The sequence below is a fragment of the Pleurodeles waltl genome, chromosome 4_2 (genome assembly GCF_031143425.1).
Source record: "Pleurodeles waltl isolate 20211129_DDA chromosome 4_2, aPleWal1.hap1.20221129, whole genome shotgun sequence".
Classification (NCBI taxonomy): domain Eukaryota; kingdom Metazoa; phylum Chordata; class Amphibia; order Caudata; family Salamandridae; genus Pleurodeles; species Pleurodeles waltl.
In genome coordinates this window covers 561,452,537-561,479,584 of record NC_090443.1, presented here as the reverse complement: position 1 = coordinate 561,479,584, position 27,048 = coordinate 561,452,537, and the positions used below count along the sequence as shown (strand labels likewise).

Here is a 27,048-nt window from a genome sequence, read left to right as displayed (position 1 = left end):
GAACTCAAATCCATCAATACCACCCTGGGCACCATTGTAGGGGTGTAGAAGGACCTCGTGAACACCAGGAGGGACACTACGGCACAACAAGGGGCCCCTGACACTAGCCTGGATGATGAACTGCCCACCACCTCCGCCGGCACTAGTGGACAGGAGGCACCGCCACAGGACCAAGACCAGAACCCCACCCCTTGCAGATTCAGAACCACCCTGCAAGCGGTCCCTGAGATCCAGGACAAGGCCAAGACTGCCATTCCTGAGATCCAGGAAATTAGACCACCCTGATTGTCATCCTTCTGTCCCACTTTGTCACCCTGTCCATCCTTAAACTGCCATAGCTCCACTTCCTATGCCCCTTTGGACAATGCACCTGTGAGACACATGGACTGGACTCTGCCATAGACATTCCTCCACCATCACCCCTGACCATTTTACAACCACCTCCACTATTTAGCACTTAAATAACCACCCTTAAATCACAAAACAATCGGGAGTCAGTCTGTGCTTTCACAATTGTGTATTCGCAATAACTGAGGGAAATAGCAATGTCCATTGTATTGTCAACATACCTATGTCACACAGCTCTAGTCCATGAGGTAAAATAGCAGAGGTCACACAGTGGGACCCACATCTGTGAAATCGAAAGGCAAAGTGACAAATCAGGGTCCATACACTGAGTGAAAGTGACAGACAGATGAGAGGTCGAAGAATTTTATCAGATGTAGGAGGCAGTGATGTCTTCTTACCTGTGTCTCACTGGAAGTATTGATGGATCACGGTGTTTCTGTTGTCTATGTCCTCTTCGTCTGCCTCCTCTTCTTCACTGTCCACAGGCTCCACAGCTGCCACAACACCTCCTTCAGGACCATCCTCTTGCAGATAAGGCACCTGTCATCGCAAAGCCAAGTTGTGCAGCATACAGCAGGCCACGATGATCTGGCACACTTTCTTTGGTGAGTAGTATAGGGAACCACCTGTCATTTGGAGGCACCTGAACCTGGCCTTCAGGAAGACGAAGGTCCTCTTTATAACCCTTCTAGTTCGCCCACGCGCCTCATTGTAGTGTTCCTCTGCCCTTGTCCTGGGATTCCTCACTGGGGTCAGTAGCCATGACAGGTTGGGGTAGCCAGAGTCACCTGCAAATGTCGAGGGACAACTGTTAGACACACACTAACCCTTAGGGACAACACCAGACCCAGACAACTATTCACACTGTATAGGGTCCATGTCCTCACCTAATAGCCACACACGGTGCCTCTGGAGTTGCCCCATCACATAAGGGATGCTACTATTCCTCAGAATGTAAGCGTCATGCACTGAGCCAGGAAACTTGGCTTTCACATGGGAGATGTACTGGTCGGCCAAACACACCATCTGCACATTCATTGAATTGTAACTTTTCCAGTTTCTGTACACCTGTTCACTCCTGCGGGGGGGACCAAGGCCACATGTGTCCCATCAATGGCACCTATGATGTTGGGAGATGTCCCAGAGCATAGAAGTCACCTTTCACTGTAGGCAAATCCACCACCTGAGGGAACACGATGTAGCTGCGCATGTGTTTCAGCAGGGCAGACAACACTCTGGACAACACGTTAGAGAACATTGGCTGGGACATGCCGGATGCAATGGCCACTGTTGTTTGAAAGGACCCATTTGCCAGGAAATGGAGTACTGACAGGACCTGCACTAGAAGGGGGGATTCCTGTGGGATGGCGGATAGCTGACATCAGGTCTGGCTCCAACGGCACACAGTTCCTGGATTGTGGCACGATCAAGTCTGTAGGTGGCTATTACATGTCGCTCTTCCATTGTCGACAGGTCCACCAGCGGTCTGTACACCGGAGGATGCCCCCATCTCCTCACCTGCCCCAGCGGGCGTGCTCAATGGATGAGAACAGCGATCAGAGGGGCAGCCAACACTGAGGTACGAAATAAACAACTTGATTGCACACATTTGTCAATCTGCTATGTGCCTGTCTTAGTGTGTATGCAAGGCCTATATATGTGTGACACATTTAAAATTAATGCCATGTGGCCCCCTGAAATGGAGGCTGCCTGACCTGTAATGTGGGACAAGGGGATATGAGGTAACTGCGAAGGCTTTGTACACCGTCGCGGTAGGCGGTAGAAGACCGCAGCACAATCCTGCATTGGTTAACATTGGACCCTATGGGTCCCAGTAGCCAATCACGATGTACGCCGGCGGTGACAGTGCGCACTGCCACGGACGTGACCGTCATTTTCCCTCTGTTCACTCACTTGATACCTGATCTTCGACAGGAGAGGACCTACACTGCAAGTGCTGTTGTGACCTCAGTCTGGAAGCGACAATGGCTCAATTGTCTGGGGAAAGGGTCCCTGCCTTCACATCAAAGGAGTTGGAGAAACTAGTGGATGGGGTCCTCCCCCAGTACACGCTACTCTGCGGTCCTCCAGACAAACAGATGAGTACACTGTGAGCATGCTGTATGGGCAATGCCTGTTTGGAGTGGTGTGGATGGGAGATGGGGGGGATGAGGCGTGCATTAAACGACAGTGAGTGGATGTGCATCAGGGCAAGGGTGGGAACGTGGGCCAATGACTGTGATGGTCCGACGGTTATAGTTTTTCCTTTTCCCCTGTACTATTCCTGTAGGTCAGCGCCTGCCAGAAGAAATATATTTGGCATGCCATCGCCAAGGACGTCCAGGCCCTGGGGGTCCACCACAGACTGAGCACCCACTGCCGTAAAAGATGGGAGGACATTCACCGCTGGAGCAAGAAGATGGCGGAGGCCCAGCTGGGGATGGCCTCCCAACGTGGGAGGGGTGCCCGTCGCACCATGACCCCCCTGATGTTCCAGATCCTGGCGGTGGCGTAACCGGAGTTGGATGGGCTCTTGAGGGCATCACAGCAGACACAAGGGGGTGAGTACCGTCACATCCATCTGATTCAGCACGCATTGGAGATGACTGGGTGGGGGAGGTGGGCTGTGGGTTCCCCTAGGCTAGGGCGAGCCTTGTAGGCAAGGACCCTTTGTGAGGCAGGCTCAGTGGCTTCCCATCCCCACCAGTGGTAAGAGCCATCTACACCTAGTCAGGTTCCTGTGACTTGCATGTGTGCAGCAATCGGGCATAGGCCTTGTACCCCATGTCCCTGTGTTCAATTAGGGAACTCAAAGTGCATGGCGTAGTGCAGAGGGCTGCTGTGTCTGTAGTGTCTGCCAACGGTAGCGGTATTGCATGCACTGAACATGTCTTTCTACTTTCTTTCCCCCCTTTTTGTGGTCTCCCTGTCCTTGTGTGCATTAGCATCATCAGGCGGAGGAGCTGTGCCACTGGAGCAGGAGGGAGCTGTATCCCACATGGCTCTGGAGGGTGAGACTATGGACTCAGAATTCACCAGTGGGACGGAGGGCGAGGGGAGCTCCAGGGCGGGGCAGGAGCTGAGACCAGCGACACCAATTCCTCCTCTGATGAGAGCTCCCTTGCGCTGGCGGGCCCCTCTGTGCCCACCGCATCAACAGGTACAGCCGCCACCCTCCCTACCAGCACCGCCCTCCCAGCAGCCCCTCAGCGTGTGTCCTGTGCCCACTCACCCAGGAGGGTGGGCATCTCCTTCGCCCCAGGCACCTCAGGCCCTGCCCCAATCAGCCCTGCTGCCCTCAGTCAGGAGGCTATTGACCTCCTGAGATCCCTCACTGTTGGGCAGTCTACCATTCTGAATGCCATCCAGGGTGTAGAGAGGCAGTTGCAACAGACAAATGCATACCTGGAGGGCATTCATTCTGGCCAGGCAGCCCAACAGAGAGCATTTCAGTCTCTGGCTTCAGCACTGATGGCAGCCATTGTCCCTGTGTCCAGCCTCCCCCCTCCAGCTTCCTCCACCCAGACCCAATTCCCAGTACCCCAGCCTATCCCAAGCACACCATCAGACCAGCATGCACCCACCTCAACACACAAGGGTAGCTCTGGCAAACATAAGCACCACACATCCCACAGGCACTCACACAAGCATCATTCCCATGCACACATACCAACATCCACTGCCTCCACTGTGTCCCCCTCCTCCACGTCTCCCTCCTGCCTCCTTGTCACGTATCCACTCACACATGCATGCACTACATCTTCAGCCACTACGTCCATCACCAGCACGCCCATCACCACACACCGCTCACGTGCAATCACCACCCCACTACCATTCACACATCCCCTGTGTCCTGGCCCAGTGTGTCTGTGAGGCCTCCTCCCAAACTACACAAACACAGTCACACACCCACCCAACAGCCATCCACCTCACCACAGCCTCTAGCCCATGTACCTTCACCCAAAGTCAGCAAACGAACACCTCCTACAACCACTACCTCTTCCTCGACTCCCAAACCCCCTCCATCTACCCATCCCAGTGTGTCTAAAAAACTTTTCCTGTCAAACCTAGACCTCTTCCCTTCACCTCCCCCACCCCTTCCATCCCCTAGGGCCCACCTCTCCAGGTCCCAACCCAGCACCTCAGCCACCACATCACTGGGAACAGTGGTGCCAGCAGTAACCAGCTTTTGGAGTGCCCCAAGCAGCAGGGCAGCCAGTGTCCCAAGGAGCGAGGCCAAGGAAATTCCCCCACCTCCAAAACAAAAGAAGTTGTCCACAGCCCTGAGGGAGAAGGCCAAAACACCTGACAGCAAGGGCTCAGCCAGGACAACAGTTGGGAGTGGCAAGACAGCTGCGCCACCATCCAAGGTGGGGAAGGGCCAGAGAAAGAAAGGGAAGTCACAGCCAATGTGCACAGTGGACAAGACCGGCACCACCACATGCACCGCCGCCACGGGCACCGCCGCTCAGGACACCGCCGCCAGCAGCAAGCTCAGTGAGCCCCCCACCACTACCGCCGCTGACTCCGCCGACAGCAGCACGCTCAGTGAGCCCTCCACCAGCACCGCCGCTCAGGACACCGCCGCCAGCAGCACGCTCAGTGAGCCCCCCACCAGCACTGCTGCCAATGAGCATCACAAGCACCGCCGCTACTGAGCCCGCTGCCAGCACCGCCAGCGGCCACGCCACATCCTGTGCCAGTGGCACCACCGCGGACATGGCTGCCATCCCCAGTGGTCATTCGTACGAGGCTGGTGGTCGTTTCCAGGGGCCTGCACAGCTTCCATGTTGCCCCACTGTCAGTGGAGTGTCAGATCCACTACCTTTGTCCTTGGCAGGCTGAAGCACTTTGGGCAAAAAGCCCCCTCCAGAACCAGTGGAGAAGGGCATCCACTACCTCAGTCCTTGGCAGGATGAAGTACTCTGGGCACAAAGCTCCCTCCAGAACCAGTGGAGAAAGGCATCCACTACCTCAGTCCTTGGCAGGATGTAGCACTCTGGGCACAAAGCCCCCTCCAGAACCAGTGGAGAACGGCATCCACTACCTCTGTCCTTGGCAGGATGAATCACTCTGGGCACAAAGCCCCCTCCAGAACCAGTGGAGACTGTTATCCACTTGAGAGATTGTGGCTTTACACTCCCCAGGATAAAGCAGTGGGCAAACCACCCACTGGAGAGACTTGTGAGACTATGGCTTTGCAGTCCCCAGGATAAAGCAGTGGGAAAACCACCCACTGGAGAGACTTGTGAGACTGTGGCTTTGCACCCCCCAGGATACCTCAATGGGCATGGAGCTCCCTCATGGAGCTGGCGTCGTGTACTCATCCTGCTAAGGTGCCCCACCTTCCCTTCCCCCTAAGGTGCCTGTTTTATTTGGATCTGATGCCCCTGCAGTGTGCTCTCCGTTTGGATCGGGTATTGAGTGTGGGCCTCGCCCATGCTTTTTGGGCCCAGTGGTCCACAGACCATGTAGGTGCAGTACATGGACTTGAATTCTTGGTGTATATATTTGTTCATAGTGTATATATATTTTTGAGTAATGGATTTTTCCTGATTACAATCGTTCAACTCATTTCCTTTTGTCCTTGCGTTCTTCCAGGGGGGCCGGGGGGGAAATGTAATGTTTCAGCATGTATTGGTGTGTGTATTGTTGTGTGTGAGGGTGGGGTGGGGGTGTTGCGTGTTGCGTGTGTGTGTCACTCTCTTTTCCCTCCCCCCTCCCCTGTGTCGTAGGTGCAGTACTCACTGTGGTCGTTGCCGCCGTTGGTCGTGCTACTGGTAGAGGAGCAGGAAGACTATCGCAGGGAGAATTTGTAGTTCCGGTTCCATGGCGTCCTGGTTCCTCGTGGGCTGTGTAGAGGTGAGAGTTTTCCCTTCCAAGTCCTGTTTCCACCGTGTTTTTGTTTGCGTTGAATCCGCCCCAGAAAAGGTGGCGGATTGGCCTCCCATAATGGTGTGGGCGGTACATTGTCGTCAGCCTGTCTGTTGGCAGTGAACGCCATGCTGTTTGTTTGTACCGCCGTGGCGGTCAGAGTGTTAAAGTGGCTGTCTATGTCACTTCCATTTTTTTTACCGCCGGCCTGTTGGCGGTCTTACCGCCACTTTATCACTGAGCGCCAGGGTTGTAATGAGGGCCAGAGTCACAGAAATGTTATAAGCAAGAAAATGCTCACTTTCTAAAAGTGGCATTTTCAAACACACAGTCTTAAAATTAACTTTACTAAAAGATGTATTTTTAAATTGTGAGCTCACAGATCCCAAACTCCACATGTTCATCCGCTCCCTAAGGGAATCTACACTTTAATCATATTTATAGGTAGTCCCCACATTAACCTATGAGAGGGACAGGCCTTGCAACAGTGAAAAATGAATTTAGCAACATTTCAGTGTCAGGACATATAAAACACACTACTATATGTTCTACCTTAACCATACACTGAACCCTGCCCTTGGGGCTACCTAGGGCCTACCTTAGGGGTGTCCTGCATGTAAGAAAACGGAAGGTACACTTGCCAAGTCGAACTTACAGTTAAAAACTGCACACACAGACACTGCAATGGCAGGTCTGAGACATGATTACAGAGCTACTTATGTGGGTGGCACAACCAGTGCTGCAGGCCCACTAGTAGCATTTGATTTACAGGCCCTGGCACCTCTAGTGCACTTTACTAGGGACTTATTAGTAAATCAAATATGGCAATCATGGATAAGCCAATTACATACACATTTTGCAAAGGAGCACTTGCACTTTAGCACTGGTTAGCAGTGGTAAAATGCCCAGAGTAATAAAAACAGCAAAATCAGGGTGCAGCACACATCAACAACCTGGGGAACAGAGGCAAAAATTTAAGGGACACCACGCCAAGGATGAAAAGTCCAACAGCTTTTTTGAACTCTACATGCATTTCTCATGGGAATTGCCTGCCAGTTGTGTCAGAGCTATCAGGGAATGAGGAGAGCTTCCCTAGGAACTGTGTTTTAGCCTAACCAAGGTGTGGTTATTAATCTGGTGAGAGCAACACCTCCCCAAATGAACACCCCACTTTCTGACACACTATCGAAAGCACAAAATTTTCACTCAGAATTTCTCTGAGTCAGCGAAGGAGCTACAGGCAGCACAGCACAGAAACAGTGGCCAGTGATCGCCTGTCTCAGAGCTGTGCTGTCTGTAACACATGCACTACTTCAAATAAATACTGAGTAAAATATATGTACTTTAGACAGTGCAATCTCATACAACAGTCGATCATTTGGCTGTAAGGGAGCACATTTGCACATGACATATCCCAGCAGGTACACCTGGGAGAACTATGACAGTAGCAGCTTCCAACAAGCACTCCTGGAAAAGCTTAGGGGCAGATTTATGAAAAGTGACGCTGCACTGAGTGCAGCACCAGTTATGCAATGTGACACTATTGATGTACTCTGCAGGAGTAGCGCGGAAATGTTGGTGGTACTCCTGCAGAGTACATAGGGTCCCGCTTTAAATAATGGAAGCCCCCTTTTAACGCCTGCTGTGAGCAGGTGTTAAAAGTGCTGGTAGAAATGGTGCAAAGAAATCTCATAGATTTACTTGTGCCATTTTTTCAGCCCCCCTAACACCCCCTTTGCATATATTATGCCTGGTGCAGGCATAATGTACCACAAAGGGTTACCGAGTGGTGCAATGTATGCATTGCACCAATCTGTAAATATGGCACTGGGAGTTTGGCCTCATTGGGCCACATTAACTTAAAAAATAATGACGCTAATGTGGTGCAAAGGTGGCACTGGAGGCTAAGAAATATCCCCCATTATGTATTAATGAGAAGTCAGAAATCCGCTCCAGGTTTAGAGTAAACCTATGAGAATACATATTTGCTTGAATTGTGTAAATCAAACCCACTATTGTTGCAGAATCAATTAACACATGTTCACCGGTAAATATTAGCAATTTACTACAAGTAAAGATATCTTAATCTTTTTTAACTTCCCATGCTGTCTATCTCTTCATCTGTTGTCTTGTAACTCACAACAGATAGATTGGAAAGCCACCCATTAGAAGCACAATTTTTTGTATTATTCTGCTTTTAAACATAAATACAGACAGGAAACACATTGTTTTCTGTCTGTATTTATCTGTAAAAATCTGTAAAAATTGAAAACTTGGAGCCTTAATTATAAAGGTAAATCTACTCTTGAATGTTGCAAGTATATTTGATTAAATTCATCCCCAAGCATGTCAGCGTATTTGTTTATCTGAAACCCTACTTTTGTATGGATGCCCACAATTATCTCAATATGGTGGCAGCCAGGGATCAGACAACCAATAGGAACAGCAATAGTAGGTATAGGCAACTCTGCCTCTTTCTCTTGCTGATGGGCAATATATCATGCATAAAGCCACCTTAGTTAACCTCTGCTGTGTGAACAATGTATAACTACCATTCCTTGGTTGCATAATAACTCCCCATTCATCTCAAGAGTATGAAGCATGTGGAGATGACTGAGACTGGAGCTGTGTGTGAGATTGAAAACATTATACTCCTTATGGCTTTTTGTCAAAGAGCACGTCAATCAAATGCACTGCAGCCCTCCTGTAGAATTCTCAGAGAAATCCATCTTTCCTTGTTGAGACTTGTTAAAGGTTCCATTCTACTTAAGATAACAAAGGTAAGTTCAGTTCCATGTCAAACCTCTATTCTGGTGCTGTAGTATCATACACATTTGAACTATACAATATTTTGTAAAAGTAGGTGAACATGTTCAAAACATCTGCGGCAAAACTGTGATCATCATAGATGGTGGGATTGTTCTAGATGCCACCATTTGTCCAAGAGAGATGCATCAATGCATATTTCACCTTTGAGGCACAAAGAGACTGCAGGGCCTCTGCAGTTCACTGAAGAAATGGAGTGGCCCTTATGGTCTGGAGTGTAGACACAAGAAAATTATCAGGAGGGGGACTCATGATTTGACAGTTTCAATCTGCTTCATCTTTTTGGAGGCTGAATCGCACATCATTTGTCGTTTCATAGATGCCTTCATGACCAACCACTAAGCCTGAATCAAAGAGCTGGAGCCCGTGTCTTGCATAAGACAGATTTTAATGTGATCACTCCTGCCTCTCTTTCCAGCTGTTCCCTGGTGTTCCATGACCAAGGTTTGTGTCCAGAAGCTAAAAGGCCAAATTCCAAGGACAGGGGCATTGGAAAATAGCTTGAGAGGGCTCCTTCAAGTATTTCACTCCTGGAGACAGCAGGGCGCAGGGAGGATGAATTAAGGATGTAGTCAAATCATGATTGGAGCTAAACATGCACAACAGGATTATATACTATCTGTCTGGCAAGAATGAGATTTTGCATGCATTCATGTCTATGGTTCTCAGCAGGTCATGAAGCATGGCCTTTTCTTTGGAATTACTATATTCAAATGCACAGGCCTGTCCAAGATTGTGGTAATGGTGCTACAGAGTTGTTGCAAGACCACTGGATCTACCACAATGCTCAAGGTAAAAGCCATATAGTTGTGTAGGTAGCTCCTTCTCTGATGAAGAGCAAATACAGAGGCAATGTGGTCTTATATTTTAGAGTTCTACAGTGGTGTAACAAAGGCCCTGACAGCTGCCGCAGTGCAGGGGGCCTCCAAGTTCCAGGGGACCCCATCTACACAGTACACTGTGCACAGGCGGCAGGCCCCTGACTAGGTCCAAGAGGGAGGGGGCCCTATGCAGGTACTTTGTAGGGGGGCGTCCTTAAGTTTCATTACGCCACTGCAGTACTAATATTGCAAGTATTACAACAAGGGCTGATTGCTTTTAGCAATCTGCCCCTGTGGTATTAAGAGTTTTTGCAGACTTTGCATGAGCACCACATATTAAAGGGAATTTGGTTTGCACTATCATACTTCAAGCGTGTTTTTTTTTTGCCTCAGAAGTGCTATTTTACCTTAGAATCCTCTCTGCAAAAATATGGTGCATTAAAAATAAACACTTCCAGAATCGAATTGTCCGCACAGCATGGTTAAAATCTATCAAACAGCTCAGCATTATTCAATTTCACTACTGCGCTAGGGTCCTGATTGTGGTCCAGTGCAATATAGTCCTGACATTTCAAAAATTGACTGCCGCAGGTACACAGTTTTTGCTGTTTGTCACTTGAAGCAAATGTTTTTTCTAATAATTGTTTGTTCTACATACTAATGCAAATTGATGTAAATAGTGCAAAATATATGTGCTGTGGTTTGTGGAAGTCTAATGGCCTGATTTAGAGTTTGGCTGAGGGGATTACTCTGTAACAAACAGGATGGATATCCCTTCCGCCATATTACAATCCCATTACAGCCTATAGAACTTATAATATAGCGGATGGGATAGCCGTCATGTTTGTGAATGAGTAACCCATCCACCAAACTCTAAATCAGGCCATAAGTCTCAAGCCTCAAATTAAAACAACAACAGCTTCAAATCATATATAGATCATTGGATTCATGTTAATTGTGCCTTATAAGAATTAAAGCACATTTAACATTTTGCCAATTTAAAATAAAGTATTACTGGATTTAAATGCTAGTTTCTAACTTCAGAACAATACATGCAGACAAACGCGATGAAACCTTACTTTTTCAAGTTATTTGGCCTTTAGGGTAATTTTGGAGTGTTCTAAGTGTGCTAACCTATTTATTAATGTTCAGAATTTCATCAACTTTTCAGAGCAGTTCTAAATGAAGATGATCCTGTTACACTATCTTCAAGGGGTGTTTCAGTCAGAGGTGTATGTATGTGTATTGTGTTGTTTTGTGTTATGTTTAAATATTTGGATAGTATTTACTACATCCATGAGTAGCACTGAAGCACTTACCCATATGGGTAGCAAGCTGCACTACGAAGGGTGTTGTTCAGAGAGTGTTTGAGCCCATAGTGGAAGTGCTTTTATGTTATGCCTGATGACCATCAAGATGTGATTTGCAGTGCCTAGAAATGTAATGGGTGAGAGTTATCTTAGCCAAAGGGGCAGCAGGATGTTTTGTGCCTATACATCAAAAAGGGGGACAATCAGAGAAGACCCAGTGTTAGACTTTTCATCCTTGGCGTGGTCTCCCTTAACTTTTTGCCTCTGTTCCCCAGGTTGTTGATGTGAGCTGGACTCTGATTTGACTGTTTTTGTTACTCTGGGCACTTTACCACTGCTAACCAGTGCTAAAGTGCAAGTGCTCCTTTACAAAATGTATATGTAATTGGCTTATCCATGATTGACATATTTCATTTATTAGTAAGTCCCTGGTACAGTGCACTAGAGGTGCCCAGGGCCTATAAATGAAATGCTACTAGTGGGCCTGCAGGACTGATTGTGCCACCCACATAAGTAGCCCTATAATCATGTCTCAGACCTGCCATTACAGTGTCTGTGTGTGCAGTTTTAACTGTATATTCGACTTGGCAAGTATACCCATGTGCCAGGCCTAAACCTTCCCTTTTCTTACATGTCAGGCATCCCAAAGGTAGGCCCTAGGTAGCCCTAAGGGCAGGGTGGAGTGTATGGTTAAGGTAGGACATATAGTAATGTGTTTTATATGTCCTGACAGTGAAATATTGCTAAACTTGTTTTTCACTGTTGCAAGGCCTGTCCCTCTCATAGGTTAACATGGGGGCTACCTTTGAATCTGATTAAAGTGTAGATTCCCTTTGGGGCGGATGGACATGTGGAGTTTGGGGTCTCTGAGATTGCAATTTAAATATACATCTTTTAGTAAAGTTGATTTTAAGATTGTGTGTTTGAAAATGCCACTTTTAGAAAGTGAGCATTTTCTTGCTCATAACATTTCTGTGACTGCCTGTTTGTGTAATTCCCTGTCTGGGTCAGTTTGACAGTTAGGCTGGTTGCACTTCACACTAGACAGTGGCACAAAGGGAGCTGGGGTGTAGTCTGCATTTCCTGATGAGCCATCTGTGCTAGGAGGGAGGGGAGGAGTGGTCACTCACATCTGAATGGGCTGTGCCTGCCCTCACACAATGCAGTCTCCAACCCCCTGGTGAGTGTCTGGGGCCTGGCCTGGGCAAGGCAGGATTTCACATTCAAAAGAGACTTTACTTTGAAGTAGGACTTCTTCAAAGGAGAAATTGGGTATAAGAAGGGCACCCAAAACCCTTCTGGAAACAAGAGGAAGCTCTGCCTGGAGAAGAGCTGAAGAGCTGAGGAAGAATAGCTGCCCTGCCTGTGACTGTGCTTTGTGGAGCAATACTACAGTTGCTGTTTCTGCCAGAGTAAGAGGGGAAAGACTGGACTTTGTGTGCCTTCCATCTTCAGAAGAAATCTCCTAGGGCTTGATTTAGAGCTTGCCTCCTGTTGTTTGAAGTCTCAGGGACAGCAAAGACTTCTCACTGCCAGCACCTAGAGTCTCTGGAGAGACTCCTACTCTGCCCCGTGGTGTCCATCCAGTTCCTGGGACCCTGAAAGGAGAAGCTGGCAGCCTAAAGACAAGGAAATCCATGCACAGAGCGCTGTGCGGGGAAAAGATCGATGCAACTCCAATCTGCGGCTGAAGAAATGACACGCCGCCGGCTTCGCACCTGAGAAACAATGCTCGTAGGAAACGCGACTGAAGAATTGACGCACGGAGCAGGAGACACAACGTGCAGCATCGCTGACGGAGGCTAGGAGATCACAACCCGCGCTGCGGGGTTTTTGGATCCTCGTGCCGCGGGATTTCCAACTCAAGTACTGCTGGGTGTGGAAAAACAGCGCAAGGCCTGCCCGGACCCTACTGTGCTGACCAGATCGACGCATCGCTCTCCTGCAGAGAGAAGAAACGGCGAGCCCCGATGCATGGTCCCGCTCGTGAGTGGAATCAATGCATCTGAAGCCCTTTTTGATGCACACTCACTCGTGCGGGGTTATTTTTGACGCGCCCAAGGTACTTTTTCATGCTGACAGCGTTAGTGTGTGATTTAAACTACTTAAAGACTCTTTTTGATTTTTAATTGATAACTTGACTTGTGTATTGTGGATTTTTGTTGTTTTGGTCCTGTTTTGTTTAGATAAATATTTCCTATTTTTCTAAACTTGTTTTGTGTAAGTTTGTAGTGTTTTCTTTAAGTTACTGTGAGTGTTGGTACAAATACTTTACACCTAGCACTCTGAAGTTAAGCCTACTGCCCGGCAAAGCTACCAAGGGGGTAAGCAAGGGTTAGCTGAGGGTGATTCTCTTATACCCTACAAGAGTGAGGGTCCTTGCTTGAACAGTAGGTAACCTGACTGTCAACCAAAGACCCAATTTCTAACAGCCAGTAATAAATTATTCCAAAAAGGCAAGAATGAGAGTTGGTGACACAAGCACTGGAAATGCGCCATATTATTTTAATTTTTTATTTCGATTTTTTATAAAGGCAGGGAAGAACACAGCCTGCTACTAAATAAATACACCTCATGAGGGAGGAAGTGGAAGTGCAGGCAAGGCTGGCAACCTGAGCAGAAACTGCAGAAAATGTAAAAGCTTAAAGGCCCAGATTACCACTATTCCAAAGCCATAGTTATGAGCCAGGGTTCATGCCTCAAAACCCTCTAAGTTCTCGAGGGTTCTCAAAGGTGGACGAGCACCAGTGGGGTGAGCCCTAGTTTCTTTGTGGCTCATTTCCCAACTAGGCTGGCACACTCTACATGTGAAGTTGAGAGATGAAGTATTTGATAAGCTGCTGCCCTGACAGTGCAAGAACGAATTACCTCATTGTACTCTGCTGTCCTCACCCATCCTTGCAAGTGTGATACTTTTCTTGGATTCCAGACACCCTTGTTCTTTCTAGTTTAAAAAAGGAGGCATCCTCCTAACTTAGAATTTAATCCCAAAACAACTTCCACTTCCATTATTAGTACGGAGTGACATTTCAGGGTAAAATAGTGACAGTGTGGAAAAGGGAAACTTACCGTGCTCCCAATATTTCAGGGAGGATAATAGCATCGCAGTGACTTGTGAGTTGTAAATGTGTTATCACGCTAAATAACATTCTATCCAAACATATATCCTTCTCAATCCTTTTCGTAAATAGTTTAGTAAAAATGCTTACCTTGTAGCTCAGATAACTCAGCAACATAGTTTCAAATAGGCTTATCAAGGCCACTGTAACCTAAAGAGAAGACACTTGCATTACTGGTCGCATAAGATTGCAGCCAAATTCTAGCTCAATAAGAACTGATGCAGTGAACACAGATACCGAGAAATTGAGACTTAAGACCTGATTATCCCGATGGCTCATGGCAATAGGTTGTCTCATACTTAATTTAAAATCTAGAACAATTATGTTGAGCGGTGAGCAATCTTAAACAGTTACAGTTCAGAATAACATACACAGAAAAATCGTCTGATATAAATACCATGTCCTAATTTAGTCAAAAAAATATCGTCCGAATGCAGGTAGATTTTCTATTATTAACTTGAATCGGTGAATATTTCTGTAGATTGAATTCAGCACACGATATTATGTCGGAGAATATTCTGACATTGGCATTCTTTTACAAAACCACTTAAACGAAATCTATTTACCACAGAATTTCTAGTTTAGTTTCCAGTAGAGCAATATCATTTGCACAGTTCTCATTTTCCATCTTAGCTGAGAATGGCTTCACTCTCTCGACGGTACCATCTGTTTTTCCCCTGTTTTTTTAGTTTTGCTTAAGGGCACTTGCATTATTGATGGCAAATTATTTCTCATAGCGCCCAAGAAGGGACCGGAGATTGTATGCAACAATTGCTAGGGGAATGGTTGCGAGAGAGAGCTATACAAGTGTCAGGGCTCAGAGATGGAGTTTTCATTTCTAGCATGGTACGTCATTTCCTCATGTTGTTGGACCACTGGCTGTAGTAAAAAGTGCCATTTGTAAAATATCACTTGAATGATGTGGGATTTGTTATTATACAGGTAATTCATATCAATGTGCGGTGGCATCCTTATTCGTGATAAAATAGTTTTGCATTCTACCTGGCCTTACAGTGACGAATTATATGGAAACAAGTATTAGCAAGAACAACAAACAGATCGAAATACCTGACCATTATCATATTCATATTATCTTTATTCGAGCTTTAAAAATGTTTCATGAAAGCTCATACATACAAAACATTGTTTGTAAAAGTCTTTCAAAGAACTTGTGAAGTGGTTGCTGTTCATGTTGCAATCCATGTAAATCAGAAAGTAAGATATCAGAAACCTGATTGTACAGTAAAATAAGTCAAATTAATGTGTGTAGCATTTTGTTGAATGCATTCATTGAAATAAGAACATGAAAATAATTAAATATATAGTCAGTTTGCCTCTTGTATGTTGGGGACAATGTTATTGGTGGTAGGCTTTCATTGAACAAAGCAGTGTATTCTGGGAATTGCAGAATTCATTTGGTTCAGTGATCCTAAACAATTGAAAACAATGACTAGTAAAGGAGAAGTGCATAATGGGTACACAGAGCTGGCAAACTTGTGTGACATGATGGTCCTAAATATATGAAGATACTTAAATGGAAGTGCATTTCATGTATGATTCTATCAAGAGGAAGGTCATTAGTCCGAAGAGGACAGTGATTGAGTGGGTGCAGAGACTGAAAAATTCCATCAAGTATTAGAAGTGATTACTCTACCTTAAGGCCAAAAATTGATTAACTATTGGCACCTATAGTTCACGTATTCAAATTTTATTTAATTATTTTTACCTTTTGTAGTTTCAAATAGTGCGTACGAGTCCTGCAAGTATTGCAATTTTTTTACATAGCGACAAGGAAATATAAGGGAACAAATAACATTGAGCTACTGAAATAATTAAGTGATGCAGAAAGTACATGTGTACATTATAACCATTTGGAGGACTTAAGAAGAAAGCGTATATACAATAATGAAAACAACGGTTTATATGGATTTAGTATCAGTCATAATGAAAACAATTTGGAGTAGGGAAGGGGTTGATAGAGTGAAGTTAGCTTATCAAGCAAAACGCGAACTTGAACACTGTACTCATGCACCCGTTTTTCGTTTTAATTTTTGTGTATGATTTTATTGTATTTATTAGCAAGTAGAGACACACTCTACTATTATGGATAATACAGTGAGTCATTTAAAACAAGAAGTAATAATGAACTAGCAGCATATATAGGTCCAGTGTATAGGTACAACAATGCCTACCCTTAAACTGTGAGATAAAAGTTGCAATCAAACAATGTTTGTCTGTTAGTCCACCTGTCCTTCTGTGTGTACTGTTCTACTCGGTTGTGTGTTGCTTGAGCTGTGTGCGTGCCAGGATGTTTGCTGTCTGTATGTGTCACCCTCTTTGTGTTGGCTTGTGGATAAAGATACCTGACTCTGGCTGAATTAGCCCGGCATCCCTTAACAGTTTATCATTCCTGACTGTCTGTAATGTCATGATTCTTCTTGCCTTTGAGTAAATCCTATAAGCTTTTTCTGCTTCCGATGCCCATCAGCCTAGTTTCCTCTCTTACTTTCTTCTGTCAACAAGACACCTAATGTTGGCTACACCGTACTGCTCCAATATTCCATTCTCAAGACTCTTCTCAATATTACTTCTTGATTCCACGTCTCTTGTTACCTTCCTTCCACTTCTTTCTTTGAGTTGGATGTAAAGCTGCATAAATAACCATAAAAGCAATCAACATAACATAATACATTTCTCTTGTTCTTTGTGCATGTATAAGTAACATCAATTGACCTATGTGTATTAGATCCTGTAGTTGTGCATGCATGAGTGGGTGTATCCTAATCTATAATTATTATGACTGTATGTGTGTTGGTCTGTGTGTGTGATGAAGGTCCATAGGTATGTTGCTCATGTATGCACACAAACCTGTAGGTGTCATCTATGAGAATGTATGTATGGATGTTGTGGTGAGTCCTTGTCCATGTGTGACTAGAGGTCAAAATATCATGGGGCCAAAATATCAAGGTGTGTGCATATATATATATATATATATATATATATATATATATATATATTAAGTGGTGGTCGCCACTAGGTAGTTATAGTTAGGACCTAGTTTCTGTAGAAAAAGCAGTTCTAGCCTATATCTTTGGTGTTGCTTGACAAATCTTCACAGAAGTTTCTCAAAACAATTGATAGTCATGTCAGCTGCTGTGCTGCTGTCTGGAAGGTTTTGGGGTGATCTGTCAAGCATTGGCCAAGAAAAAGGGGGGAATCAAAAAAGGAGCAATTCCCATGTTAATTCCCATGGGGATTTTGAACAGCAACAGCGCCCGAAGCACTGGACGGAATTACACCATATTTTGGCAAAAATGTAATTCTTGGTCCAGAAAGACCCCTTATTTTTATTTGGTGTAAATCCGTTTAGTAGTTTTGGAGATATTAAAGAAAATCCAAATTTGTATATATGGGGACGTGAAGGATTCATGATCCCTTCCGATCTCATACTAAGATCTAATTGGCTGCCATTACTTTAACAAGGAAGTGTTGGCAACCATGCTGGGACCAGGCTTCAGCCGAATCCCCCCCCCCAAAAATAAAACAATAAGAAAACGGGCCAGGGTAGAGTCACCCTGACCCCTTAGCTCTGGTGCACTGTCCCAGAGCGCACCCCCCCATCCCATAGAGCAAAAAAGCTTTTTTAAAAACAAAATTCAGCTGGAGTCTCAGCGGATCCATGAATCCACTCAAAATGTGGAAAATAAAACAAGCATGGGCTCCCACACTTGCTTCAACTGCAGTTCCTGGATGGGCCAAGTCCTGGGGATATTTATATTTTGAATGCGGCCCCACGAACCACCACCTCCCAGGGGCACTTATTTCAAATGCAATGTGGGGAGGGCCTCCCAACAGCCTCGGGGGCTGCCACTTCTCCAGGGTACTAATTATAAATCAAATGTAGTGGGGCCGCACGGCCTATCCCCCACAGCCCTGGGAACCACCATCTCCCCGGGGCACGTATTCTTTTTGCCCCCCCATATCCCCAGAGATCACCACCTCCCTGGGGCACACATTCTATTTCAATGCAGGGGCTTGCAACCTCCACGCAGCCCCGGGACCCCACCTCCCCGCGACCCATCTTCAAATCAAATGCGGGAGGTCGCGTGGCCCCCTGCAGCCCTGGGGACCACCACCTCCCTGGGGCTATGCAGAGCCATAGATTGCGTTGGGGACCACCACCCCCTGAGGAGGGCTCCTGCTATATCCAGTGGTGCCCCTGGCGGGAGCTGACAGCTGACACCAGGCAAAAGCAAACAAACTCCACTTTCGTCAAGAGAGAGCTGTCAAACAGCTCTCCATTGCAGAAAGCAGAATTTTCATGTCTTCCCTGCTTGCAAATATGCGTGCAGGGAAGAAAGATGAAAACATTGCTTTTACATGTAGGATGCTGCTATTTAAAGCTGCTCCATGCTTGGGGGAGCAATGCCGGCTCCAACAGAACATGGGGAGCCGACTAGGACCGCGCGGGGGCCTTGAGGCTCCCCCCGCAGTTCTGTCACTCACTCTCTCTTCCATCCCGTATTGGGATGGAAGAGAGAGAGAGAGAGAGACAAAGAGAGAGAGAGAGAGTCATTGCAATGGACTCTCTATACAATGAATAAAAAGCACTGGAGGGAGTCACCTGTGGAATAATGGTTAATGTCACAAATCCTCACACTGAACGTTGAGGGTTCTGGTCCAGATGTGTCTGTGGTAATTTTTCTACTTAATTAAATTTGCTTTCAACTTCAAATTGTTAAGGTTCATAATGAAAGGTGCTCTCACTCTTTTTAATTGACAAATACAATTTTCTTTTCAATTTGTCCAGAGATATGTCATTCTAAGTATATAATTCACCAAAGCCTAAAAAACTCTGATCTAGATTTATACTTGCTTTGCGCCAAATTTGCGTCATTTTTTTTACACAAATTCTGCACAAACCTAACTCCATATTTACACTATGGCACTAGACCCGTCTAGTGCCAAAGTTTTGGAGTTACTACCTTGTGTCAATGAGATGCAAGGTATGCATTCCCGTGCAAAAAAGGACAATATGGCCATAGTGCCATATTTATACCCTGTGCTAAAAGCACCCACGGGGGCCCTTAAATAATAGTGCTAAGAATGCTCAGCTCCATTATTTAATGCCTAGGGCAGGTGTTAGGGGAACTAGGGGTCTATTTCCATGGTCAGAGACTATGGAAATGGCCCACAGGTGCCCTTCCATAGGCCCAGGGACACACCCACCCACACCAGAGGGACAACACAGGATGGGGGGACCCCATCCCAGGTAAATAAGTTAAGTAAGGTAAGTACAGGTAAGTATTTTACATTTTATTAAAAAGTGGCATGGGGGGCCTAACTTGGGCACCCCTATACGGCACTGGGCTTGGGCTTGGCCATTGGAGTGGTGGGAATGACTCTTGTCTTTACTAAGACAGGAGTCATGTCCATGGGGGGTTTACGTCAAACAATTACGCGAGTCTGGTTAGAGGCATTTTCAAACCCCTGACCAGACTAGCATCATCCTTTGACGCACAACCACCTGTTCCCTCTATGCCTCCCCCACCCAGCTAGCGTCCTTTTTCGTGATGCTAGACAGGCCTCACCTCTGGCTACTATCATTCCATTATTATGACCGGCCAGCATTTTGGAATGGCGCTAGACGGCGGTATATTTTTTCACGCAAAACTGCGTTATCACAGTTTTGCATGAAAAAGTAGAAATCTGGGCCTCTACATCTCTCTCTCTTTCTCTCTCTCGCTTTCACTCAATTGCTCTTTTTTTTAATCTCTTTCACCCCTAAAGCTAAAAAAAACACAGAAAATTACCAAGTATAATTATAGGTATCTCAAGTAACATGAACTTGTGTCCTAAGGTAACTATAACTCGCGCCACCATCACTCACAGTTTTCTCATCAACAATTTAATTGCAAATGTTGCAGTGATATTATCAATAATGTCATAGAAGATATCATGAGAGATGTAGTATGCGGGGTAATTAACCTCTTGTGGACCCAACCCTCCAGATATGCAAATATATTTAAACCTTTATTTTTTTAAAACTACTAAATGGATTCACACCAAAGGACAAAACGCACAATCTGTACACCAAGATCTAGCTTCTTGCTAAATTTACCATAATTCCATTCAGCAGTTTTTGCTGTAATCCTACCTAAGAAGTCAATGGAAAATGCATGGCGATTTTGAGTTTTGGGGCTCCACTTTTTTTTTGGCCCTTGTTTGATGCATCAGGGCAAAACTCTTTATCTTCCCTTTAATGTCCTTGTTTTCTGGATCCCTTGTGATTCCATATAAATCAGCTCATTGGTGGGAAGTAAAGCTTGCCAAGAGCATTGAACTTGATCATTCACTTAGGAGTGTGTGGTGTGTGATTTGTCACATGAGTTCACGGTACTCTTTCTTTTTGCTAGTACAAGTCAGTGGCATGATTCTATGCTATATAGCAAAATTGTCTTTGGTTCCCAATCTCAAGTGAGGACAGAGGGCTAACACACAAGGTAATGTTAACCAGACAACCATGTGAATGTGTCTTTCATATTGATAAAGTCCCTGTGTATGGGCAGGTATCTTCAGTTAATAGGTTTGGTGTTGGTAGTAGAGCTCAGAAGAGGATTCTTTGAATGTCTGGGAAACAATGGACTGGTCAGTACCTTGTCAAATGTGTTAGTCTGTCCATAATTTTGTGCCATATTTGTGCAATATATATTAAACTTAAAATGTCCTTGGAACATGGATAGCTATTAAATGTCCTTAGTCTTGGAGGGAAATTCTCCATGTATTTCATTTAATAAATGTATTTCTACTGTGCCTGTGGGCAGCTGAAAATACTTTGTCACATACATCATCTAAAAGATAACTACAGCAAAATTGAGGAAATCCAACTCTTCCAAACGATCACCTCTGATTGTTGCATTTTTCTGAACCCTACTGCTCATTTTAGGACTCTGCTTTGTGCCATTTCTATTTGGTTCAAATGTGTCTGTACTCTGGCCACAAAACTGCACTGATAAACGTAGTTTTGTCCAATTGGTTTATTTAACTTTCCAGGAAAGCCAGGGTAAATGTCACAGAATTGCTACAATGTTTTGGAAGATATCTAATCTAATCATCTAACATCTAATATGTTGGCTGGGTTGAGCCCTTACACCACCCACCTACATGTATGGTAAAATATATGGCTGCCAAGAGCACCACTGTGCTTTGACAGGGCTGGTGTTTAAAAGTTCTACAGTGACACATGGAAGCTAAAAATTAATTGGCCATGTAATAAAAATTTATTTTGATATATTAATACCACCGCTAACGTGTGCCATATAGGCCCACAAGGCAGGATTCCTAATATATGAAACGTGAGGTAAAAGGTTTTTTTCTCTGAGGACAATAGACTGGCTTCAGGGCCTGAGAAGGCAGGGGAGTTGTCAACAACTGACAATTTAGCAGGAATTAGCTATCAGGGAGGAGGCAGGAACAGATGGTAGAACAAAGCTCATCCTTGACCACACCTCTTTTGAATTGGAGAAGTTAAATGGACTGATCCTATTCATTTCCAGAACCCTCCTAGACACCTTGGCACCAAACTCAGGAGAGAGAACCAGCTTGAACCCTGCCAGGGAAGGTGAGACCTCATCCAAATAGCAGATGTGGCTTTGGAGAGACAACAGACTTCTGATGGAAAAGAGACATCATAAATGCTGAACAGATGGGAATTTCTACAATAAAGGAAAGAGGAAGTGCTCAGAAGGAGGTGGTCATAAGGCAAGACAATAGGCAGAATTGGGTAGGGGACAATCTCCAATCACTGGGTAGTGGATAGGAATAGATTGGAACCTCTCCATTTCCTAATCATAAGAAGACCCAGGGGTGTAGCTTAGTCAGTGAGATTTGGTGAGGGCATGGTATAAATCTCAAGTTTCCCAACTATAAAAGCACTGGGTTACCAGAATGAGGGGTGAGGCCACACTTGACTCCTGCCTCAATATGGAGAGAACACTGCAGGGGCATCAGGTCGAAAAAACACAGGCACCTCAGGGGGACAGGGAATGGGGGGCACATCAGCCGGAAGATGGTACAATGCCACTGGCCTGGAGGGGGCTTCATGCCCACTGCTCGGTCCTGGGGAGTGCAAAGCCACAGTCTCTCAAGTGAGGGGTTTGCCCACTGCTTGGTCATGGGGAGTGCAAAGTCACAGTCTCTCAAGTGGGTGGTTTGCCTACTACTTGGTCATGGGGAGTGCAAATCCACAGTCTCTGGAGTGGATGGCTTCTCCACTGGTTCTGGAGGGGGCTTGTGCCCAGTGTGCTTCATTCTGCCGAGGAGGGGGTGAGTGGATGCCTTCTTCCGCTGGTTCTGGAGGGGGCTTGGTGCCCAGTGTGCTTCGTCCTGCCAAGGAGAGGGTAAGTGGATGCCTTCTTCCAGTGGTTCTGGATGGGGTTTTGTGCCCAGTGTGCTTCATCCTGGATGGTGGAAGGTCACAGACTCTCACCTGGGTGTCACACCGACAGGTGTTGCAGGGGCCAGGACGCACTGCAGCCCATGTAGCCAGCAGTGATGGCTGCTCAGTGGATGGCAGTTGCGCTGAACATGTCAGTGCTGTCAGTGGTCCAGCCCTTCCCCTGAAGCCTCGGACGGCTGCCCACTGGGGCTGCTGCTGCTGGCAGTGGCGCCGCTGGTGGTGCAGGTGGTAGTGCTGATGGCGGGACAGGTGGCGGTGCTGGCGGCGGGGCAGGTGGCGGTGCTGGCTGCGGTGCAGGTGGCGGTGCTGTCAGTGGATGGGGGAGGCTCCAGCCCTTCCCCTGCAACCTCGGATGGCTGCCCACTGGGGCTGCTGTTGCTGCTGGCAGTGCTGCTTCTGGCAGTGCAGGTGGTGGTGCTGGTGGTGGGGCAGGTGGTGGTGCTGGCCGTGGTGTAGGTGGCGGTGCTGTCAGTGGTGGGGGGAGGCTCCAGCCCTTTCCCTGCAGCCTCGGACAGCTGCAGTGCCATGGCTGGTGTTGTGTGCCCCTTCCTGCCCTTGGCAGATGGTGGTACCTCCTTGCTTCTGTCAGCTGGTGTTCCTTTCCTGCCCGTGCTGGCTGGTGGTGCATCCTTCCCCTTTCTGGCTGGTGGTGCCTCCTTCCCCTTGCTGGCTGGTGTCCCCTTTTTTACCCTTGCTAGGTGGCAGCCCCTTCTTGGCCTTGGCACACTTTCTGTGCTGACGGGTGCCTCCATGGAGCCTCTCACACATGCAGTAGCTGCGGAAACCACAGTGGCCGTAGACTTGGTGGCTGAGGTGCTTGGCTAGGTTCTGGCCACCCGGGCCCGAAGTTAAGGACGGGGGGCAGGGGTAGGGAATATGTCAATGTTGGCAAGGAAAAGCTTCTTAGGGACACTGGGGCGGGAGGAGGGTGAAGGTGTGGGAGTGGAGGAAGAGGGAGTGGTTGTAGGAGGTGTCTGTCTGCTGTGTTTGGGTACAGGTGTGTCGGCTCGATGCTGTAGTGAGGTGGATGGCTGTTGGGTGTCTGAGTGCTTGAGTTTGTGTACTTTGGGAGGAGGGTTCACAGACACAGTGGGAGAGGACACAGGAGACGTGTGCATGGATGTGGGGTGGTGACTGCCAGTGAGGGGCGTCTAGTGATAGGCATGCTGGTGATGGAGGTAGTGGATGAGGATGTAGTGCATGCAGGTGTGAGTGGAGACACAACTGGGAGGGAGGTGGACAACGAGGAGGAGGGGGACACAGTGGATGTTGGTGTGTCTGCATCTGGATAGTGCTTGTATGACTGCCTGTGGGATGAAGTGTGGTGCTTGTGTTTGCCTGAGCCACTTCTGTGTGTTGATTTGGGTGAATGCAGGTCTGAAGGTGTGCTTGGGATAGGCTGGGGTTGAGGGGATTGGGACTGGGTAGAGGAAGTTGAGGGGGTGAGGCTGGAGACAGGGACAATGCCTGCCATCAGTGAGTTGGCCAGAGCCTGGAACACTCTCTGTTGGGCTGCAACACCAGAGTGAATGCCCTCTAGGTGTGCATTTGTTTGTTGAAAATGCCCTGCTAGACCCTGGATGACATTCAGTATGGTTGACTGCCCAACAGAGAGGGATCTTAGGAGGTCAATAGCCTCCACACAGCAGGGCTAACTGGGGCAGGGCCTGAGGTGCCTGGGGCGAAGGAGATGCCCACCCTCCTAGGTGAGTGGGCATGTGAAACACGCTGAGGGCTGCTGGGAGGACGGTGCTGGTACAGGTGTGGCGGCTGTACCTGTGGTTGGGGTGGGCACAGAGGTGTCCATCGCTGCCAGGGAGCTTCCATTGGAGGAGGAGTCGCTGTCGGTACTGACCCCTCCTGTCTCTGTCGTGGTGCTCCCCTCGCCCTCCGTCCCACTGTTGCCCTCACCGTTGGTGGATTCCGCCTCCAGGCCCATGTGGGATGCAGCTCCCTCCGTCACCGGTGCCTCTGCTCCTCCACCAGATGATGCTAATGCACACAAGGACAGGGTGACAAAACAAAAAGGGGGGGAGAGACAGAGGATACACTTGGTCAATGCCAGCAGCAACACTACCGTTGGCATACACAACTCACAGGGAACAGCCCTATGCACTAGGCCATGCACTACCAGTTACAATGCTAGTCACCAGGACATGGGGTACAATGCCTAACGCCATTAGCTACATACCTGAAACACACAGGACCTGCCCGGTAGTAGATGCCCACTAACATAATTGGGGTTGGAGTGCATCTGAGCTTGCCCATCATGGAACCTACTCTGCCATGCTCGCCCTGGCCTAAGGGCACCCACAGCCCACATCCCCCACCCAGGTAAGACTTTAACGCGCACAAACTCATGATTCTGAATTTGTACTCATCCCCTTGTGGCTGCTGTGTTGCCTTCAAGTGCCCTTCCAACTCTGGATAAGCCACTGCCAGGATGCAGAACATCAGGGCGGTCAGGGTACGATGGGCACCCCTTCCTTGTTGGGAGGCCTGACCTAGCTGGGCCTCCGCCATCTTCCTTGCCCAGCGGCGCAGGTCCTCCCACTGTTTGCGGCAGTGGGTGCTCCGCCTGTCAAACACCCCCAGGGTCAGGACCTCCTTGGCGATGGTACGCCAAATACCCTTTTTCTGATGGGCGCTGACCTGCAGAGAAAATACAGCAGAAAAGGTATTAGTCATACTGTCCAGACTGTTATTCTCATGGCCCACCATATCCCTCCCATCCCCTTATGCACATACATTGACCACCATAAATGCAGCACTCTGCCCAGGACCCATAAGCCCCCCCACACGAGGCTTAGACACACAGAACTCCATACATTCATGCCCCACGCATCATGCTCACAGTGTACTCACCTGTTGGTCTGGAGGACCATAAAGTAAAGGGTACTGGGGTAGGACCCCGTCCACCAGTCTCTCCAACTCCTCCGAAGTGAAGGCAGGAGCCCTTTCCTCAGATACTAGAGCCATTGTCGCTTCCAGACACAGGTCACAGCAGCACTTGCAGTTTAGGTCCTCTCCTGTTGAAGGTCAGGTAGCAAGTGAGTGAACAGATAAAAATGGCGGTCACGTCCATGGCGGTGCGTACCGTCACCGCCGGCATACATCACCATTGGCTCCTGGAACCCATAGGCCCCAATGATAACCAATGCGGTGTCGCATGACGGTCGTCGACCGCCTAACGCAACGGCGCACAACTCCAGCGGAATTACCTCATTTCCACTTGTCCCTCCTCACAGGTCAGGCAGCCGCCATTTCAGGGGGGCACAAGCCATGGCACCTAACTGCATCACAGCAGACATAGGCACATCAACTGACTTACAAGTTCACATACTGTTTCTGTATAACAAAAATTGCATATTAATCTGAATATATTTTTGAATATGACCTTCTGCACACCGTTTTTCACCCTAGAGTTCAACCACTGAGGATGAATAGGAGATGGAGACATCCCCCGTGTACAGACTCCTGGTGGACCTGGCGACAATGGAGGACAGGCACATTATCCTCACCTACAGACTTGATAGGGCCACAATCCAAGAGCTGTGTGCCCAATTGGAGTCAGACATGATGTCAGCTATCCGCCACCAAACAAGTATCCACCCCTCTAGTGCAAGTCCTGTCAGTGCTCCATTTCTTGGCAAGTGATTCCTTCCAAGCGGCAGTGGCCATGGCATCAGGGATGTCACAGCCTATGTTCTCAAACGTGCTGACCAGAGTGTTGTCTGCCCTGATGAAACACATGCGCAGCTACATCGTTTTCCCCCAGGTGGAGGATTTGGCCACAGTGAAGGGTGACTTCTATGCAATGGGACATATCCCCAACATCATTGGTGCCATTGATGGGACACATATTGGTTTGTCCCCCCCACCCCCCCTCCGGAGAAATGAACAGGTGTTCAGAAATCAAAAAAGCTTTCACTCTTTGAATGTGCAGATGGTGTGTTTGGCAGACCAGCACATCTCCCATGTCAATGCAAAGTATCCTGGCTCTGTGCATGATGCCTTTTGCTTGAGGAATAGCAGCATCCCATATGCGATGTCTCAACTCCAGAGGCACCGGGTGTGGCTAATAGGTGAGTCCATGGTCTCCACTCAGTTGATGTAGGTATATGGGTGTGGTGTCGGCCCTAAGCGTGAGTGTGTGGTTAGCAGGTATCCAGCGATATTTACAGGTGACTTTGGTTACCCCAACCTCTCATGGCTACTGACCCCAGTGAGGAATGACAGGACAAGGGCAGAGGAACGTTCCAATGAGGCACATGGGCGAATAAGGAGGATCA

At 47.4% G+C, this 27,048-nt stretch overlaps 1 protein-coding gene across 2 annotated transcripts in view; it reads right to left on the bottom strand.

Annotated features, from left to right (window-relative positions):
* Positions 1–27,048, bottom strand: part of KCNT2 (potassium sodium-activated channel subfamily T member 2) — a 2,196,588-nt gene that overhangs the window by 1,135,371 nt on the left and 1,034,169 nt on the right. For both annotated transcript variants that reach the window (XM_069233351.1, XM_069233350.1), the window contains exon 6: positions 14,389–14,448. In XM_069233351.1, coding sequence (XP_069089452.1) covers positions 14,389–14,448 — 60 coding nt within the window. The remainder of the gene's footprint in view (positions 1–14,388; positions 14,449–27,048) is intronic.